Here is a 20,746-nt window from a genome sequence, read left to right as displayed (position 1 = left end):
TCTTGAGAAACCTGTATGCAGGTCAGAAAGCAACAGTTAGAACTGGGCATGGAACAACAGACTGGTTCCAAATAGGAAAAGGAGTACATCAAGGCTGTATATTGTCACCCTGCTTATTTAACTTCTATGCAGAGTACATCATGAGACACGCTGGGCTGGAAGAAACACAAGCTGGAATCAAGATTGCCAGGAGAAATATCAATAACCTTAGATATGCAGATGACACCACCCTTATGACAGAAAGTGAAGAGGAACTAAAAAGCCTCTTGATGAAAGTGAAAGCAGAGAGTGAAAAAGTTGGCTTAAAGCTCAACATTCAGAAAACGAAGATTATGGCAGCCGGTCCCATCACTTCATGGGAAATAGATGGGGAAACAATGGAAACAGTGTCAGACTTTATTTTTGGGGGCTCCAAAATCACTGCAGATGGTGACTGCAGCCACGAAATTAAAAGACACACACTCCTTGGAAGGAAAGTTATGTCCAACCTAGATAGCATATTCACACTTGATCTTAGCCAAAAGGCCGAGAAGCGATAGATAGCATATTCAAAGGCAGAGACATTACTTTGCCAACAAAGGTCCGTCTAGTCAAGGCTATGGTTTTTCCTGTGGTCATGTATGGATGTGAGAGTTGGACTGTGAAGAAGGCTGAGTGTTGAAGAATTGATGCTTTTGAACTGTGGTGTTGGAGAAGACTCTTGAGAGTCCCTTGGACTGCAAGGAGATCCAACCAGTCCATTCTGAAGGAGATCAGCCCTGGGATTTCTTTGGAGGGAATGATGCTAAAGCTGAAACTCCAGTACTTTGGCCACCTCATGCGAAGAGCTGACTCATTGGAAAAGACTCTGATGCTGGGAGGGACTGAGGGCAGGAGGAGAAGGGGACGACAGAGGATGAGATGGCTGGATGGCATCACTGACTCGATGGACATGAGTCTGAGTGAACTCCGGGAGTTTGTGATGGACAGGGAGGCCTGGCGTGCTGCGATTCATGGGGTTGCAAAGAGTCGGACACGACTGAGCGACTGAACTAACTGAACTAACTATAACAAACAGGAAGGAAAGACAGGCTCTAATAACTAAAAAAGTTCAAATTTAGTTCTGACAATGCTACCTGGAACCCTGATACTTTCTGTAGCATTTGTCAATGTGATCAAATAAAGATCACAACATACTGTAGTGTATGAGTGGCTCAAAATTACCACGGTGCATTTTCCTACTCAAACAAGAAACCAGAAAATGAAGTGATCTTGAGATAAGAAACGACTTTGAAGGTTGTCTAGCTCAACAATGCTTGCTTGAATCCCCTCCCATCAAGAGCTCAAAGACACTCCTCTGAAGCAGTACAGGTTACTTATTAAAACACAGGACTGGAGAGACAGGTGAATTTTCTGTCACACAGTGGCCGGGTGACACAGGCAAATTACTTAACCTCCAAAATCTCATTTTCACCTCTGTAAAATGGGACAGTATCCACCTTATAGAGGTGTAATAATTAAGTAATAAATAATAATTAATAAATAAATAATAAATATTTATAATAATAATAATAATAAATATCACAATTCTTCTAACACTGAAAAGATAAAAGATAAAATCTTATCTCTTAAGATTTCTGATTATTGGATAACAGTTTACATTTAAAGGTATAAACAGTAAGCCCTATAAACAAAAAGAGAAAGCTAGTAGTACATACAATGGGAACGAGAATAAGAGGACTTAGTGCTCAGCTTACCAAATACTATTCAGGATGAAGAAAAGCTGTATAAAGATGCACCCAAAGGGCAAAATCCCTCCCATGATAATACCAGGTAATGGCTTTGTGTAGAAAGACTGTTCAGGAATCTGACGTGGAATCTGATTGGTTCGAACTGGGTGTTCAATGGCCTTCAGTAAAAAAAAAAAAAAAGAGAGAAAAAGGGTTAATAATTATATATCTATTTAAGAAATTCTTCTCTGCACTAGATTATTTGTCAGCTTTTTCTCAGCTTCCATGCTGACACTAATGGCAATACAAGTCGACCTAGGTCATCAGAGCGAAACTTGTATTTAGAAGCCCCACACCAGACACCATCAGGTACAACAGTCTGTCTGTCTACTGGAACAAGCCACCACGGTTTCCAGCAGGGATCCAATGACTAATGGCTTTAAACAAAATAAGAAATACACAGGAGGAAACAATATAGGACTCAGAAAATAACAGTTAATACAAGGGTAGAGTTAAGCTTCTCCTTTTAGTTATATATTTACTGTAAGAAATGGTTCTGAAACTGTTGTCAATGTGTTTTTTGGAGATGGACAATGTCATTTCTATTAAAATTGGTCAATTTTTGCTAAGACTTAAGAACACAAGGAAGATAATGAATGGTTATATGAAGCTTTATGATCATAAATTACTGGTGATGTTCTCAATTATTCTCTAACACACTACATGGCAGTATAAAAACAACTGGAGCCTCAAGCACCTAGACACAGTAACATGACGGGAGGGAGGGGAGTACACATGTAGAAATTCACTTCCTTGCAAAAAACTTCAAAACCTACTTCTATAGTTTTTGTGATGATACAGCTAAAGTTAAAACCTGATATTCTCACTGAGATTATACTTCTGTGAACTTGATTATTTCATATGTCAGCGTATGTGTAATAGAGGGAGAGAATCACTATACCATTCTTCAAATTTTATATTTTTAGAATTTTAAGTACTTATTTCATCTATGTAATTTAAAAATTTCAAATCATGTCAGTTTACTATTTATACTATACAGATTTCAAGTCATAAACAAAATGTCAAAGAACTGAGAAATCTTTTAGTAGCCTGGCATGGTAGGTACAGTGGAAACTCTGAAGTCTCTTAAAAGTAGCTAAGTTTCTTCCAGGGTATTCCAGATCCCCTCACAAAGTGTACTGAACTACGTTAACTTCTTTTAACCTTGTGGAGACATTTTCAGAGAAAAGCCAAGATAGTGGAGTTAGAGAAGGACCCAAGAATGAATTCTCAGCTTCCTCTGAGCCTGTGGGTAGAAAGCGGGCAGCAGAGGTGGAGGCAGACAGGCTGGAGTGGGGTTCACCGTGACTGCAACCCTTCCTAAAACCAAATGCCAGCAGGTAAGCACATAAAGTTTATTCCAAAACTACATATGAAAAACACTGCTATCCTTACAGTATGGTCACTTTTTTTTTACAGCTTTGCTTCCTAACCCGTACTCAGTTTTACCTAGTTAAGTTATATAAGATTAGAAACATTTATTGCTAAGAAAAAAAGATACATGTACTTTTTAAGTTAAAAAAAGGGAACAATTTATTTTTAATGTAATAAATTTGTATTTTTCATTAGTTTAAATTAGCATTCATTTCCTGTAATCTATTTTAGTTCCCATTTACATTTACTTATCAAACTTTGAAATCTTAACTTTACATCCATAACCTCTAACCACATTCTTCTGAGTACTATTTTAAGAATGACTGCAGTCAAACTCGGAGAAGGCAATGGCACGCCACTCCAGTACTCTTGCCTGGAAAATCCCATGGACGGAGGAGCCTGGTAGCTGCAGTCCATGGGGTTGCTGAGGGTCGGACATGACTGAGCGTCTTCCCTTTCACTTTTCACTTTCATGCATTGGAGAAGGAAATGGCAACCCACTCCAGTGTTCTTGCCTGGAGAATCCCAGGGACGGGGAAGCCTGTTGGGCTGCCGTCTATGGGGTCGCACAGAGTCGGACACGACTGAAGTGACTTAGCAGCAACAGCAGTAGTCAAACTAAGAAGTCATCAATTTTCTATGAAATTCAAATCCCACAGGACTAGTTTCTATCTTCTAAACACTTGCATCTTTATGGTGGCATATGCTAATTTCCACGGCTGAGATTCATTCAAATAAGTTAACATCTATAAACTTACATTCTTCTTAAAACCAAAGTATGCACCAATAAATGTCAGAGGCACAGATATACAGAACCAAAGAGCCAATATGGCAACCAAGGTCCCGAAAGGAATAGCTGCTGAAGATCCTTCTCCCCACAGAATCAGGTTCATTATGAAGAAGTCAGCAAACACAATCCTGAAAGACACAACAGGCGTCTGGGTAACATTTGAGGTAGAAGCAAAATGATACAGTGGCAATCATATGCAGCGAGTATCACAATTTCTGTGCTATACACAGTAAAGTGGAATTGCTGGGTCATTAGGGTATGTGAATTTAAAACTTCAGCAGATGCTGATGTTTGGTAGAAACCAACGTTATCCTTCAATTAAAAATAAATTAAAAAATAAAAAAACTTTAGTAGAAAACTGAATTGCTCTTCAAATTGGTTTTGCTTGACTTAAACTCCTATCAGCACCTTATGAAATTTACCCCTTAAAACATATTTTCATCATGCTTGGGACTAACAGACTAAGAAACAGACTTTTAAGAAAAGGAATATAAAAAACTCTCCTGTCTAAAGGCAATTTTTTCCAGGTAAGACAGGTAGTAGTCATTCTGCAAATGTTCACTGAATGTTCACTTTTTAAAAATTAAATTCATTTTCTTGGATACACCCAGAAAAGATTAGACATACAGGACAGAAATTCTGGGAACTAAAATATGATTATGTTAAGCAAGTTATTATTGAAAACTCCACTTACCCAGGACAAAGAAATGATGTTAATAAAACATTTGTTTTCCACTTCTCACCTCCAAAGGCTGCAGGAGAAAACAGAAGTGGCATTAACACAAAGACGTACTTTCAAAGCAAACCAAATGTCCATACCTCAGTTCTGGCACTGGACAAATGAACACACAGCACTGGTGCCCATTCCTAGAAAAATGCCATGAGCAAAGGTCCTAATACCCCCCCATAAAATGATCCAAACCCAGAGACACACATCCCAGGACTGCCTGGATTAAGTCCCACTCTAAAGACTTTTGTTTCAGCATAAAATAAATCTAGTATCAAAAAAAAGTCATCCAAACAAGTTTTATTCTCTTCTACTTTTTTTAACTTCAAAACAAAACAAACCCTTAAGTTCTAACCCAGTTTCAATCACTGGGACTGGATGAAGAAAGAGTACCCTGGAAACACTCATTTACCTTGAGGTCAATTTCAGAATCTGTTATAAAACTAGGAACCCTCAGGCCTGACAGGCAGCACTCCTGAATGCCCACAGGAGGTCTGAATCTCCAGGGTGCCTTTAGCAGGGCAGCTTCTCCAGGCCGTGGGGGTGGGAGGTGGGGGGTCAGCGTGTAGGATCAGGTGACTAAGAACAGAAGGGGTGCCGCCACCTGATAGAATAATTTACTTACCAACTGTTTACTCTTCTTTACTTCTAATTCCCCCCCACTTTAAAAACGTAAAGTATCTGGAGTAAAATAAATGAAAGTACTCCTCCACTCCTAATTTAAAAGTTGGAGATAAAACTGACTGAGATCACAATTTATAAGTTTAAGTACTTCTTGGTCTAAAAGAAAAAATAATATACATATATGATTTGAATTCACAGCATTACTGACAAGACTACTGTGAAATTATGAATTTGGGGGGTTTAATACAATTCCAATCAAAATTCAAATATTATTATTTGAAACATTAAAAATGAATCTATACAATGAAGCATTGTGTGACAGTGTGTCTCTGAATGTTCTGCCCGATGAATACGCTACTTAATCAGCAGCAAGGAGGTCTGAAGGACAGACAGGAGATGAAGGGGAGGTGTGTCCGTCGGGCAGGGAGTACGGACGGGAAGTCAAGTGGAGGGAACAGCAGGTGAGAAGGCCCCAGACAGGTGTGCGGGCGCAGAGCCTGACTGAGGAACGAAGGAAAGCGAGAGCACAGAAACTGAGAAAGGGGGAGCAGGCAGGGCCCCAACCATATCCTTTGTCTTAAAATACGTATGACCAGCCTAATCCTATGTCTGTGAGCAAAGAATGAAAGAAAAAAAGAAGTCTGACAAAACTCACAGCACGTAAACACACTCACTCACTCACTCACTCACACATGCACACAGGCCTTCACATACTCTACACATCCAGCAAAATCTAATACTTCTATTTGGGGTTGAGTCTAGCCAACCACACCTTAAGGCTACCTAAGTAACCCTATGTGTTTTAGCTGAAACCTCAGTCCTATCAGAAGACCTTGGGGAACCCTAGCCCTGTGTCATCATCTCCCTGGCATTTTCAATCACAGATTACCAATAGGATCGTCTCAACTGGACCAGAGGCTTCCTAAGCAGGGCAAACTTTGGCATTTGCTGACCCAGAAAAGCTACTTTGTAAGTCGTCTAATCCTATCTCACTCTTATTCTGTGGCTCTGAATTCTTTTTTTCACTGAACTTTATTTTACTTCTGGAAAGCAAGAACACAAGAGAATGCAACTAAACCTTGCTGCAAGAGTAACTTACTTGGGGGCTCTTTAAACAGTGAGATCTGAATTTACTTTAGGTACAGTGTACCTTCATAAATATAAATCAATGCAAGGATGACCTCTCTCACATAAAGTATTCCTATATATATATATGCTATTTGTTTTAATAAATGACTCAGTGATACTTTTTTCCCTTTACTAGACTAAATGTATTTCTATGAATGTAGCCAATCTAAGTTGTGCAGCCAAAACTATTATGTCAAAACTTAAGAAGGAGACAGGGGACAATGGATAGGCAGCACCTAAATTTACTGAAGCCACTGTTTAACAAGCGTGTTTGAACAAGCAAATCTAGGGAGAGTCATCCATTTCACAAGCTTCTTTAAACACCTCTTAACACACTGCTTGAACAGCCTCAACTACCAGACACATTGGCTCAGACCCCGACGTGGCAGGTTAGACTCCTGGTCTGACACCTGGCAGGACAGCTTCTACTTACACTTGTAGAACCTGGCGGCGACGTAGCCTGCAGGAGTGCCCAGCAGCACCCATAAGACCACAGCACACGTCATCAGAGCTCCACGGTTGGCAGGTGACAAAAATCCCAGGCAAGCAAAAACTAAAAAAATAAGTAATTTAAAGTTATGAATTTTATTATTGTTTCCTTTGAAGTGATAGAAGACCCTGCTCATTTTTTAAACAATAAACTAAATACAACTTCATGAAAATATGCTCCCTTACCACGCAGCCACAATGAATCTTAGTAATATCTAAGGCACTGCATCAACAGGATCACAGGTAAGGCAAGCTCCAATCTGGATATTTCCTGTCAGGGTCCACCTTTCTTGTTATCAGTGGAGGCTGACTACAAGCTCAAGAGTGCTTTCAGCTCTTCTGAGATTCAAGTACAGCTTTTAAATTAACATCAATAAAAATACTCCAACTGTAAAATATTCTCACTTTCTGTTCCTTTTAAAAACAATACTGAGTCCTCTGGGGTGAAAAAAAAAACAACCTGTAACATCCAAACATAAGATGAGGCAGAGTCTAGTCAAAGGACAAAAGAGAGGAAAAAAGATTTCACAGTACCACTAGCTTTGTGAACACTAGCTACTGAAGGGCTTGGTCAGTAACTTGGGAAATTGTTTCCTCTCTTATTTAGCTAGTTAGCTTGTTTGTTCTTCACTATATAACCCTCCCAACTAATTAAGGAAAAAAACACCATCTTATATTTATAGCACACGTTCCCAGCAGCACCAACTGGAGAGGAGAAACTCACGATCACAGGAAACCAAACAGGGTAACTAGAAGACCTACTGGAATTTTAGCTAAGACTTACCCTCCCCCAGTTCTCTCAGGCCTGAGATATAGATTGTTCTGAAGCAAAAAGTCCATGTTCAAGCACTAAAGAGAAACAATCGCTATCATTTTCTAACCTAGGCTCTCTGAAACTGTCCTTCATGACAAGGTCATTTTCTAGCTGACCCCAACAAAGATCAGAGAGGGGCAGAAGGCCACTCTCAATCTAATTTGAAAGCAGAATTTCACTCTCAAGCACCCACTACACTGGAAATCCACCTTGGCTCTCTGGGGCTCTGCAATCAATCGTCTGGCTGCGTCCAAACCTCTTTCATGACTCGTTTTACCATCCTCCCCTCTCAGTGTAATATACTTACAACTGCTAGCTAGCCTCACCCATCACACCGACATCACCTTATCTAAGTTGTTAGTAGATAAATATGTTCTAGTTAGTCTTCAATGGAGCTGGGAGGTGCAAATCAGTCAACTCCAAACTTTGCAGGTGCCAGACATCTGGAATCAGTCATTCTCTTTCCAAACACTTACGTGTTTAATTGCATCATAAAAACTTGGGACAATTTTACTTGCAGAAAATGATTATAGTATTACGCATTTAATATGCAAACAAACATAAGAACAAGTGTTTGCTAAGAAAATTACTGAAAAGTCAGTGGTTTCTGAATTTTTCTAGTAACATTCATGTGTTACTTGTTCACCAGTAGCAGGCAACGAGAACATGAGAAAATAAATGCAAAAAAAAAAAAGAAAATAAATGCAAAATTCAGAAAACTTTTTTCATAAATATATTTTTCTCTGATAACCTGGAAAACTGAAAGACCAGGGCAATAAAACATCTCCAGACAGGAGTCTCAGGGCCACTCCTGCAGCTGATGACTACCTCTAAGTCAGTTCTGTTTTTTAAAAAAGAAAAATTAAAAATTTGTCCTAATTGACAAAACCTTAAATAATAAAATTTCTGAAGGCTTTCAAGAGTAACAAGGAAGAGATTTTTTTTGTGTGTGTGTAGGAAGATCTTTCCTCAATGTTGCTGGGGAAAGAAAGAGGTCTTGCTTCCTAAATCTTGCCAAGGTGGTGAGGTCTCCAAAAGCTTCCTGTCTCGCCCCCTCTGGGTTCTGTCCCGTCTCCTCTCTGTTCTGTCCCTCTCAGTGGAAGCCAAGGATGTCCTGGGATTTTCATCATACGCTCCAGTGAGGCAGGACAGCCAAACTGCGTGGCCCTGCTTCCAGGCTGCCCAGATGAGGATCCGGTTACCAGATGAGGATCTGGTTATCTGCAGCGCCCATGCTCCCATGACAAGTGCTTGGTCTCTATGAAGCTGTGAGGGCGATCTGAAGAGTTAGCTTTTGGCATGGCTAACCCTGCCCTCAGTCACTTATGGTCAAAGAACACAGATTCTGAGAACCAAAGGACTCTTAGAAACAACAATATAGCCTAGCTACAACTTAGGAAAACTGGATTTCAAATAATTATTTTTAAAAAGCATTTTCTACTTTTTAGTTTTCACTTAACACTTACATAAAGTCACGAAAGTCATAATCAAAATCTGTGTCCCCGATCCCAGAAAGACGGATAGCAGCATCCCTTTCCTTGGAGGACGGAATATATCACCATGAACCAGCTTCCAGCCAAATTCTTCCTGGGCATCCTCCTGAAAAGGGAAGGAAATCGTTTCATTCATGGGATCGTCAAGAAAACTAGGCAGTTTGTTCATTGTTGAATATGCAGATACAGAAATTTAAAGAAAAACTTAAAGATATTAATATTTATTTCAGTTTTGAAGTATGAAAGCTTGACTCATGGAGCTTTATATAACTTTCTTGAATTGTTTCTAAAGAAATGTTGTATGTGTTAAGATCTACAAGTAATTACTGAGATACTTTAAAAAGAAATATAAAGATAACGGGATACCATGTCCTAGTCAGTCAAGCTTTATGATCCAACTTGATGACAATTTTAAATCACACTCTATATCCTTTTTACCCCACACTAACTAATCTCCAAAACAAGCAAATGGCCTCAGTTCTCAAAGCTGCTCTGCATGCACAGTAGGCTGTGAAAATTTCAATAAGCTTGTGTCACCAGTCCACACTGCTCCCCTGATCTCCAGACACACATATATACCTGCCTAATGAATGGCTCCACCGGGCTGTTCAGTGGACACCTGAACAGAATCATCCACAAGGGAACTGATTTTCTCCCCACCTCTACCTGCAGTTCCCTCAGCAGATAAAACTCGAGCCTACCAGCTGCTCAGTCCCCAAAACCTTGGAGTCATCTTTTTTCTTCCCCACACTTCATACAATCCTTTAACAATTCCTACAGTTTAGCTTTAAAATCTACCCATAGGACAGATTAGTCCCTGGTTCAAATTATCCCCTCTCACCTGGCTATTACAGTGTGCACTAAACTGGTCTCAGTTTCTACACTTCAGTTGAATCTCAATACAGAATCAAAAAGATCCTTTTAAATAATTGGGTGGTTCAGGGTCATTCACTGGCTCCTCTCCTCTTCTACTCTCTCAACTGGCCAATCAGCATTCCATCCCACCTCCTGGACACCTTCTGTTTATCTGCCAACTGCCCTACTTCTTCCCTGCTACCATCCCCTGACTCTGGAAATTCCATACAGTCTTCTGACTGGTCTCGGTGCCTCCAATCTTGCCCAGCTCCACACAGTGTTAAAAGTGATTTTCCTAAAACATGAATCTGGCCACGTCAACACTGTTTTGTATACTTCAACAGCTTCTCGGTGATCTTTAGACTGCACAGCTCAGAAAGTCCTTCAAAACGTGGCCCCTGCTATTTCTTCAGCCTCCTCTCTTAACATTTTGTCCAGGGTACTTCTGTAGCCCTCCCCCAAATTCCCACTCAGATTTCTATCTTTGCAGCAGTAGACAAGATTTAAAAATAACTTCCCATGTGGTCTAGTATTTTACAGTTCCACATTTTCATTTAATCATTTGGATTAAATGAAGTTGGAATTTACTTTTTTTCCAGATGGCCACCTACCTCATCCACAATTATTCCTCAAAGCTACTTTTTCTTTGTTGATACACTTTTGTTAACCTCCATATTTAGACTCATTATTTAGAGTCTAGACTCATCATTTAGACTTATTATTATAGATAGAAAATATCATTTGGAATTTCTTTGTTCACTAATCCTTCTAAACTTCTCTTAGGATTATTATTTATTTTCTACTAAAGTATTTCTATAGAAATTCCTTTAGAGAAGGTCTGTTTGTGGTCAACTGTCTTTGTTAGTCTGAAACAGGTATTTCACCTTCATTTTTGAAAGATCTCTGAGTACACAATTCTATGTAAATAGTTAATTTCTCTCACCATCGATTTAAAGATATTATTTTTTGAGTTTCCATCGCCAATTTCATTGCTTTTCCTTTGCAGAAAGCTCAGTCTTTTTCCCCTCTAGCTGATTCTAAGAAAAGATCTTCTGTTTTCTCTGGTGTTCTATGGTTAACTGACTGAGGTATGGATTTCATTTTATTTATTCCACTTTGGATACACTGCATACTCTTTATCTATAGATTCTCATCTGTGCCAGAAAATCCTAGCGGTTACTTTTTCATGTATCTTTGCTCTGTAATTAATAATCCTAATATCTGAAATATTTGGGACCTGGTACAAATTTGTTGTTTACTGTAAATTTTTGTGAATTTCTAGATCATATGTTATGGACCTCAGATGTGGAGAATCCAGCAAACCCAAATTTGGAAGACTTTCCTTCAATTTCTACTCAATTCTGCTGAGAACAGAAGGCATTGACTAACCTAGAATCATTCTGCCCGCTTCAACAATCCAGGCTTAATAAACAGGAAGAGACTGAGGTTCACCACTGACTCAATTTAATTGCCCAATTGGTTAAAAACTTGATATAAGCATATTCCTAAAGGAAAACGTTAACCTCTCTTGCTGGCACTGCTTCCTGCTCTGGCCTCACTCAATCTGGGGGAGTCCTTGGATTCCTTTTTTTTTTTTTTTTTACAACCAGTCGTAAGTCCAGCAATGCATCACGTCTGGTACATCAAGGGCTAATTCATTCATTCCAACAAATATTTGCTGATCACCAGCTACATGCTTGGTACTGTTTAAAATACCAGAGATCTACAGCAAGTATAACAGACAACTTCCTGTGAGCAGATCTTCTCAAATAACCAAAATACACAGTACATGAGATGGTGATAGGAATTATGGGTGTAGGATGTGGTGGAGAGGACGTAATCTTAATGGGACGGTGAGGAAGGGCTCCTTGGGAAGAGCACATCTCAGTAAAGACCAGGAGAATGTGAGGGACTCTCTGAGGGAGGACACTAGAGGAAGGCAGAAAAGTAACTGTAAGGAGGAGCCTGGAACAGGAACACGACCGACGTGTCTGAGGAACAGCAAGGCGGCCAGCACGGCTGAAGCAGAGTGCCAGGGGCCACAACAGAGCCTCGCGGGCCACTGTGAGGGCCTCTCTGAGTGCAGTGGATGGAAGTCACTGGAGGGCTGTGATCCAGAGTGAAATGACCTGACACTCTGGAACAGACTCGCTCTGAAAGCTACCCTGAGAGACTGGCAGGAGGCAGAGAATGGAAGCAAGACTGGAAATGGGGTTTTCTGTCCTGTACCCCAAAGCACCTCTAAACAATTAAGAAAAAAATTCCATTAACTCAGCAATTATTTGGAATTACCAATTATGAACAGAGTATTGTGAACTTATTTTAATAAAATACTTAATAAGGCATATAATCAATAATATCATGGGAAAGAAACTGTAGCATGTAAGTGCTAAAAAGCTTCTAAATGTTAACATGTTCTTTTTTCTAATTAGAACAGGACAGAAAGATGGGTGAGGAGGCTAAGAAGCTAGGGAAGAGAAAACAATGAAAACCTGAGTTTTATGTATTCATTATAAATCATTGCTGGGAAATGAAAAAGTATAAAATGCAAAATGTTACACAACTTAAAATGAAGCTGAGACATTAAATTACTTTGAATACACCAAAAGGTTGAAATGATATAAATTCAGTTAAAATTAATTTAAAAAATCAAACATATACACATATAAAAATTGCTTGGGAGTTACTCTACTTAACTTTGCTGCTTCCCAAACTGAACATCTGCTGGAAACAGAGCTGACAGCACGTAAGTGAAAGAAGGGCAGAGCTGGACTCCTGCACCCGCACTGCTCCTCAGCCTCTACTGGTACAGACGAGACTGTCAACAGTTCAGCTCTGAGAGCTGTAGTCACTAAGTCTCTACCAACAAAACCAATTCTTAAGGACCATTTTCTTATCCAAAAATGTCAATTCAGGATCACTTCTGAGAAGAAATGTTTTAAAAGTAGATTCTGACTAAAGATATTATTTAAAAATTTTCCAAAGAAAAAAATAAAGACTATGCACGGCAGACCAAGGAATAGTTCAGATGTTTCACTCACTGTAGAATCCATCTGATTATATCTGGCAATATCTTTATGCAGTGTCCGTAGCATAATCATAGCCACCATTCCAGACAAGAAGAGGACAATGACCAGGGAATTCATGATGCTGCAGAAATAAGCATGTCAGGATTAACCCAGAGCTTAATCATTGGATCAGCAGAACTCTTTAAAAACAATTTTTTGAGTAACATTAAAACAGCATTAATCAATTAAAAAACTGACCTAAAATCAAACAAATTCAATGAACTGTGCTCTGGCTTCATGGCCTATTGAGAACTAGAGTTTTTTGTCCATGGTCAACATTAATAACTACTGTGCCCAAATTAACACACCATAAGCTGCAAGGATCAATAATGGACTGGTCTCTACCCTCAAGAAGTCTACTGAAAAACAAGTTATTCAGTAAATTAATGAAGAGTCAAAAAGATTAGTCAGTGAAGTAGGAAAAGGAGAGTAATGGCACCTTCAACAGTTCCCTAGATAAAGTTTTGGGTCATGTTCTGAAGAAAGAAATTCAGTAACAATAACTCTAACCCTAATTATTATTTATAAAAAACAGTCCTAATAGCTGTAGCAGCTTGTATACTGAGCCCTCTTCCATGCCAGGTAAAGTGCTCAAATGCTCTGTTTCATTACCTCCCGTCAATCCTCAGAACAGCACAGTGAGACAGGTTAATTCTAGATGAAGAAATGGACTCTGAGCACTTGGGTGATCTGGCCTGACTCACAACCAGTGACCAAAATCCAGGACTGAATCTAAGTCTACCTAATTCAAAAGTCCAGCCTTCTGAGTAACTGGCGAGAGTTAGAGTGAATGAGATGCTCAAAGTGACAGAGAACAGAATAAGGACAGAGCATGAAGGAGATTACGCTGTAGTCTTACCTAAACCACTGAATGTGGGTATGAGGCATGGACTCTAGAATGTAGTCCCATCGAGATGCCCATCTGATATTCTTCTCTTCCTAGACAGATTATAAAAAACAAACAACTCTTTGAATAAGAATTTGCCAACAAAGTATACCAGAAATCCAAAGATTTCCATTCAGAGCTTAACCTTCCAATCAACAAATACAGTTTCTCATTACCATAACTCAAGTCAGTCATAAGATTCACTGAGCAAGATTTACTCGAGACTCGGGAAAATCAAGATGAAATTAAGCAGTAAATAAAAAATAACAAAAGAGATATTACTTTGCCAACAAAGGTCCGTCTGTCAAGGCTATGGTTTTTCCTGTGGTCATGTATGGATGTGAGAGTTGGACTGCGAAGAAAGCTGAGTGCCGAAGAATTGATGCTTTTGAACTGTGGTGTTGGAGAAGACTCTTCAGAGTCCCTTGGACTGCAAGGAGATCCAACCAGTCCGTTCTAAAGGAGATCAGTCCTGGGTGTTCTTTGGAGGGAATGATGCTAAAGCTGAAACTCCAGTACTTTGGCCACCTCATGTGAAGAGCTCTCATGCGAAGAGCTGACTCACTGGAAAAGACTCTAATGCTGGGAGGGATTGGGGGCAAGAGGAGAAGGGGATGACAGAGGATGGGATGGCTGGATGGCATCACTGACTCGATGCACATGAGTTTGGGTGAACTCCGGGAGTTGGTGGACAGGGAGGCCTGGCGTGCTGCGATTCATGGGGTCGCAAAGAGTTGGACACAACTGAGCAACTGAACTGAACAGTATCTAGTTACTTGTATTTTTTAAAGTCTTGTTTTAAATCTTAATTGGCAAAGGCTTATTTTAAATGTTATGACTTAGGAGCTGTATTTAATTTTTTCAGAAAATTGAGTGGAATAGCTTACTCTTGATTCTCTTTGATGCTATCTATCTACATCTGGGACATTTAACCAGACCAAAGTCATAACCTAGGCACCCTTAGCCTCTAGCAGGTGTCACCCACAAGGAGCTCTTAATATCCAGAAGGAAAGGCATATTATTTACTGCACCAGGCTTGCAAAATTACACATTATATGGGGACAGTAAACGTCACAACTATATTGGATTGCCAAGAGTTTATTAAAAATAGAGGTGGAATACTGCCCAAGATTCTCATGCAATAAACTTTACTTTCCTCCTAATAAAACCCTCCAGTGAATGTATAATAAATCATCTATTATCAGGAAATTCTTCATTTACAATCACACTCAAATCCTGGTTTCAAAAATGGTGTCGTTTTCCCAAATGTTTGTTGCAGTGCTCACTTTGGCAGCACACATACCAATGCTTGTTGTGTATCTTGGATATCTTCATACCATCCTTTATGCCTCTTTTCTACCTTTTGCCTTGTTTGTATCTCTTATGGCTTAACATTTTTAATGAGGTTCAGTTCTCCAATTCCCTATACTTTTTATTTAAATGAAGACTTAGTTTTGAGCATGATTATGTTGCCTGGTGCACTGACAAACTATTCCAAAAATCAGCTCATTAAAAGCTTATCTACTTGACAAGCCTGATCATTAATATTTTTAATTAGTTTAAGTAATATGAATTTAAAATCAATTTCTGAGTTACACTAAAGATAAAATCACACTCACCTCAAAGTTAATAGAGTAAGTATAGGCAACTTTGATCTCCCCAGAAGCCTTGTTACTTATATCCATGGGGGGTCCAGAGCAGTCTGGTTTATCTATATGGGTGTGCTTGAAGCTGTGAGAAGAAACATTTTGGCAAGATGCTGATGAAGTAGTTTTTTAAAATGGAGTAAAGGTTAGAGATCCTGTACATATTTCACAACGCTGCTGACAGTCAAAAGTGATTCAAATCACACTGAACTGTACAAATCTTTACTTCATATAAAGGGCTTAGTTATACATAACCGTTACTCAAACTATTACTCAAATAAGAACCAAACTTTTGAAAACAATACTTGAAGAGCACTTAAAGAATCTTCAAAGAAATCAAAACACTGAGGAAGTGTAAATTAACTGCCATCTTATGGTATGCATTTCTTTACCATTAGTAGCATGGGAAAATGGCTATATCAGTTGGTGTTGGGGGCAGCGGGTGTCATGGGGGGAAAAAAAAAGAATACTCAATTAAAAAAGCACCTCCCAAATAAATGATAGGTACGTTCACACTAAAAAAGCTGGTAATTTGAAGAGATGCCCTTGCAATGACTTGTCACATACTGGCATCTAACACTTCATGAAGACTTGCATATGACACACTAAGCAGCTCATCTGGGCCTCTGCTTTTCCACTGTAAAAGGGAACACGGTCCTGAGCACTCATGTTCTCCATGCCAGGCTGACACAGAAAAGGTGTCAAAAAGTGACTGGAAAACAAAACAAGAAGGCATCTTGGTTTGCCTACCACCTACTATGTCAGGAAAACAAATATTTATATGGTTTCTCTGGACAACCCATTACTCAACAAATCATGCTAAAGGGAGTTTTAGTAAAAACAATTAAAATACCAAATTATATGTCAGAACATTGATTAAAGAAAGCTAACTAGGCCCAAAATATTTATTCTTTGGGTCTAAATTTCGCTTACAGTTAATTATTTTTTTAATTTATTTCACAGTTACCTTTTTGGTTCAAGTTTAGCAGCCACTAATCTTGCTCCCATGGATCCAGTCTCAACTACATGGTAATATATTTTGATGTCAACATGGTTGAAGATGTAAAACGTATCTCTTTCATGGAATTCTGACTGTGGAACACAACTTAAAGTTAGTGTTAGAACACTGGCTATAAAAGAATCAAAACATAAAACTTTAAAATGAGCTACACCATGCAGGAAAATTCGAACCCAGACAGAGTTTTCATCTTTTCCATAAAAATGAGTGAGTTTTAAGCTTAAACTCCCCTCCCTTTTTTAAAAAAAATTGAAGTATAGTTTAACTAAAGTACAATGTTGTGCTAGCTTCTGGTATACAGCAGTGATTCAGTTACATATGTATCTCCTTTCCCAATATAGTTTACTACAAAATACTGAACACAGCTCCCTGTGCTGTATAGGAAGACCTTGTTGCTTACCTAGTAGTTTGTATCAAATAATCCAAAATTTCTAATTTATCCTCCTCTTCCCTTCCCCTTTGGTAACCATAAGTTTCTTTTGTTTTCTGTCTGTGAATTTGCTTTGTAAATAAGTTCGTTTGTATCATTTTTTAAGATTCCACATATAAGTGATATTATATATTTGTCTTTCCTGTCTTACACTACTTACTATGATAATCTCTACGTCCATCCACGATGCCGTAAATGGCACTATTTCATTCCTTTTCATGGCTGAGTATTATAATATCCCACTATATGTGTGTGTATGTCTGAATATCATTAAGAGGTTGATATTCAGGTTATATTCATTAAGAGATTAAACCAGGTTGACCTCATTATACAAAATTTGATATACATTCCCCAATAATTTTGACTACTTTCTCAATTAATGCCTTTACTTATTTTGTTTTTTTTTTATCATAAAAGAATGGCCTCAAAGATTGATACCTTTTTAAAAAGGTGTATGTAATACCCAAACTTTTGCAATACAATATTCTATGGACTCAACTTTGCAATACAAATTTCATGGACTTACAATGAGGTATTTCTGGTAGTCCACTAAGAACATTTTTTTAATAGAGTCAGAACATACAAAGTCTAAGCCTGTAGCATAGTATTTAGCATATAAGAGACAATGCCAGTAAATGTTGAACCACATCTGAATTATTTAGTTCCAGAGTTATAAACTGCAACTCAAGTATGGGAGTTCCTTGGCAGCCCAGTGGTTAGGACCTGGCGCTTTCACTGTGGTGACCCAGGTTCAATCCTTGGATGGGAAGCCACAAGCCTTGTGTCGCAGCCACCCCTCACCCCCCAAAAAGACTGAGCAGTTGTCCTTCAGAACATGAGAATAGTACTCATTTGATGACTATAACAATTTGTGTCCAGATAAGGACTGAAGCCTTCTACCAAAAAGCTTATTTTAAAAGTAGCAGAGTTAGTTTATCAGAAACTTACGTTAATAACACAGGCATCTTTTGCATGCCCTTTATCTGTAATGTAACAGCCAATAGGAAATCCAGGATTACAGAATCTCTGACTATCTTCAACTTCATAACACCACGTTACAGGCATATTATCCACAATCCTGTGCACGGAAATGAGAGTCAAGTTACAAACCACCAAACATGACTAGGAATTACTCACCAAATCTGTCATCACTCTGTAAAATTTAAATGTCTAGAAATGCCTTAAGGTGTCAAAACAACACACAAAAAATTACATAGAATGTGGTATTTCATAAGTGATAGTATTATGCCAATATATGACACACTATAGTGAGAAAAAAATCTTTATAGCTTTCTTGAAAGGGAGTTTTATAAGTTAATTTACTGCAATCACTAACTTAACAATGTCATTATCTAGATACCTAAGTATAATTTATCTTCAGTAGAACACTCAAAAGCTCTAAATAGGTATGAAACAGTATGTTTAGTTTCTTGGGAACAGCTTATGGAACAGTATAGAAAGAAATCTTTTATTAGTCAGATAGTTCAATAAAAAAGGAGAAGAATATAATTGCAAGATATGGGGAAATATTTAACTTAAGGGCCAGGTGAAAAAGTGAAAATTACAGTACCTATTAAAACTGTGTAAATCCAACTTATGTCTAAATGAAAAGCTGCTATAAAGCTAAAGAAATAAATCTTTCAAGTTCTATAGTGAAAAGAAACTTCTTGAAGAATAAAATTCTGTAGTACTGTATAACCACATTAAAGTCTGAGCATGGGGCTCCCAATGCCCAGAACACACCACAGGATACAAATAAAAATAATTACTAAAAATATACTAGCTCTATTACAGTCATAAGACAACACTCCAGGGCATGTTTTATTTGTTAATTAACGTATGCCTTAGGAAGTAAAATTATGATTCTATATTCACTCAAGGTATACATTCATGACTTAATAAAACACATCTCGTCACATTTAAATGCTATTTAATAGTACGCAATGTACTAAATTTAAGAATCACCTACACTATTACGTTGCTTATTATTATAACCAGCAGGCTAGCAGTTCCCATGAAAAGACTATAAACTATTAGAAGCATTAAAACTATGTTATATGATATAAATAATTCAGATTTTCAGGAGGCCTCAAGAATCAGTTAATTGCTTCAATTTTTTAGACAATGAAGTTCAATCAATGAATGTATACTGCTGCTTCTGCTGCTAAGTCGCTTCAGTCGTGTCCGACTCTGTGCGACCCCATGGACGGCAGCTCACCAGGTTCCCCAGTCCCTGGGATTCTCCAGGCAAGAACACTGGAGTGGGTTGCCATTTCCTTCTCCAATGCATGAAAGTGAACAATGAAAGTGAAGTTGCTCAGTCGTGTCTGACTCTTCGCAACCCCAGGGACTGCAGCCCACCAGGCTCCTCCGTCCATGGGATTTTCAGGCAAGAGTACTGGAGTGGGGTGCCATCGCCTTCTCTGAAATATATACTAGCAATATATTAATTGTAATATCTTTATGCTATCATATCAGAGAAAGTACTGTATAACATAATAGTGCTAGTTAGAAAATGAGAAACTAAGGTGAATATCCTAAATTTACCATTTATATAATGCCTTGATATACTGGTTGGAAACAAACAAAAAAACAAACCCCAAAATCCTTGGATATAAATGTATAAGTTCAAATAATACAATTTTCAATTACTGCCTTGCTAAGTTAGAAAGTTGTAGCTACTGAAATTTGTAACACCAAAAATATTAAAAATACTATTTTCAACTAGTGAAAAAGAATATGTAAGACAACTCAGAAAATTAAAGCTCGAATAACTGGCCCCAATTTTTCATCATTAAGGGATGCCTTCTATGATTCTCTACCTTTACAGGCTCCATCTGAAACACTTCTATCAGTCAAACTTCATTTATTAATAACTGCTATTCCCAATAAATTAATGTCTAGAGTTTTCTTTTTTAAAAACTTCTAGAGCTTCTGATCAAAATGAAATAACCCATGTTGCCACAATACACCCAAAAAACTGCAGCAAAAAGCAAAGAAACCTGGCATTTATGTTACTTTTGGGGCTTCCCTGGTGACTTAGATGGTAAAGAATCTGCCTGCAATGCAGGAGACCCAGGTTCAATCCCTGGGTCAGGAAGATCCCCTGGAGAAAGCAATGGCTACCCACTCTAATATTCCTCTTTGCCAGCCAACTGAGATCCAGGATTGGTACTCACTAGACTAAAGTATCTTCAAAGACCCCTTTCTGTCCAATAAGCCAGAGTCTAGCGATTCTATGATATTAATAAAAAATGTAAGTACTTTGATAACTAGTTAAATAAATTATGCTTTTATAAATAAAATATCACAAAGACCCAAGTATTTGGCAAAACTTAGGGAAAAAGTATAATCACTGGCCATGAAAAGAACAAGGATTTAAGTGTCTATTGCTGGTATCAAAATATTTACTGTTCAGTCTCAAGAGTCAAGAAGTAGCTTAGGTTACTGACAGAGCAAGCCAAGAAATCCTCAGATTATGTTCTAAAATCCCAAATAAGAATTAAAAGTATCCATCAATTTAGATATGAATATTAACTACTGTTAATTAACTGTTCTCTATAACAAGAATAATGAGTTGGTGCACTAACAAATAATCAGGCATTTTAATCATTCAAAAGGTAGTATGGTTAAAA

General features: G+C 38.2%; 1 protein-coding gene across 1 annotated transcript in view; it reads right to left on the bottom strand.

Moving 5' to 3' along the window:
• Nucleotides 1-20,746, bottom strand: part of TM9SF2 (transmembrane 9 superfamily member 2) — a 51,728-nt gene that overhangs the window by 6,025 nt on the left and 24,957 nt on the right. Inside the window, exons 5-14 of the mRNA XM_061435288.1 lie at nt 18,060-18,189; nt 16,631-16,755; nt 15,637-15,748; nt 13,991-14,070; nt 13,105-13,213; nt 9,182-9,314; nt 6,846-6,965; nt 4,628-4,685; nt 3,902-4,061; nt 1,737-1,888 (exon numbers count right to left, since the gene is read on the bottom strand). Of these exons, the coding sequence (XP_061291272.1) occupies nt 1,737-1,888; nt 3,902-4,061; nt 4,628-4,685; nt 6,846-6,965; nt 9,182-9,314; nt 13,105-13,213; nt 13,991-14,070; nt 15,637-15,748; nt 16,631-16,755; nt 18,060-18,189 (1,179 nt within the window). The remainder of the gene's footprint in view (nt 1-1,736; nt 1,889-3,901; nt 4,062-4,627; nt 4,686-6,845; nt 6,966-9,181; nt 9,315-13,104; nt 13,214-13,990; nt 14,071-15,636; nt 15,749-16,630; nt 16,756-18,059; nt 18,190-20,746) is intronic.

The sequence above is a fragment of the Bos javanicus genome, chromosome 12 (assembly GCF_032452875.1).
Source record: "Bos javanicus breed banteng chromosome 12, ARS-OSU_banteng_1.0, whole genome shotgun sequence".
NCBI lineage: Eukaryota > Metazoa > Chordata > Mammalia > Artiodactyla > Bovidae > Bos > Bos javanicus.
The sequence above is the reverse complement of the archived record's forward strand: the minus strand, read 5'-3'. Positions and strand labels throughout refer to the sequence as shown.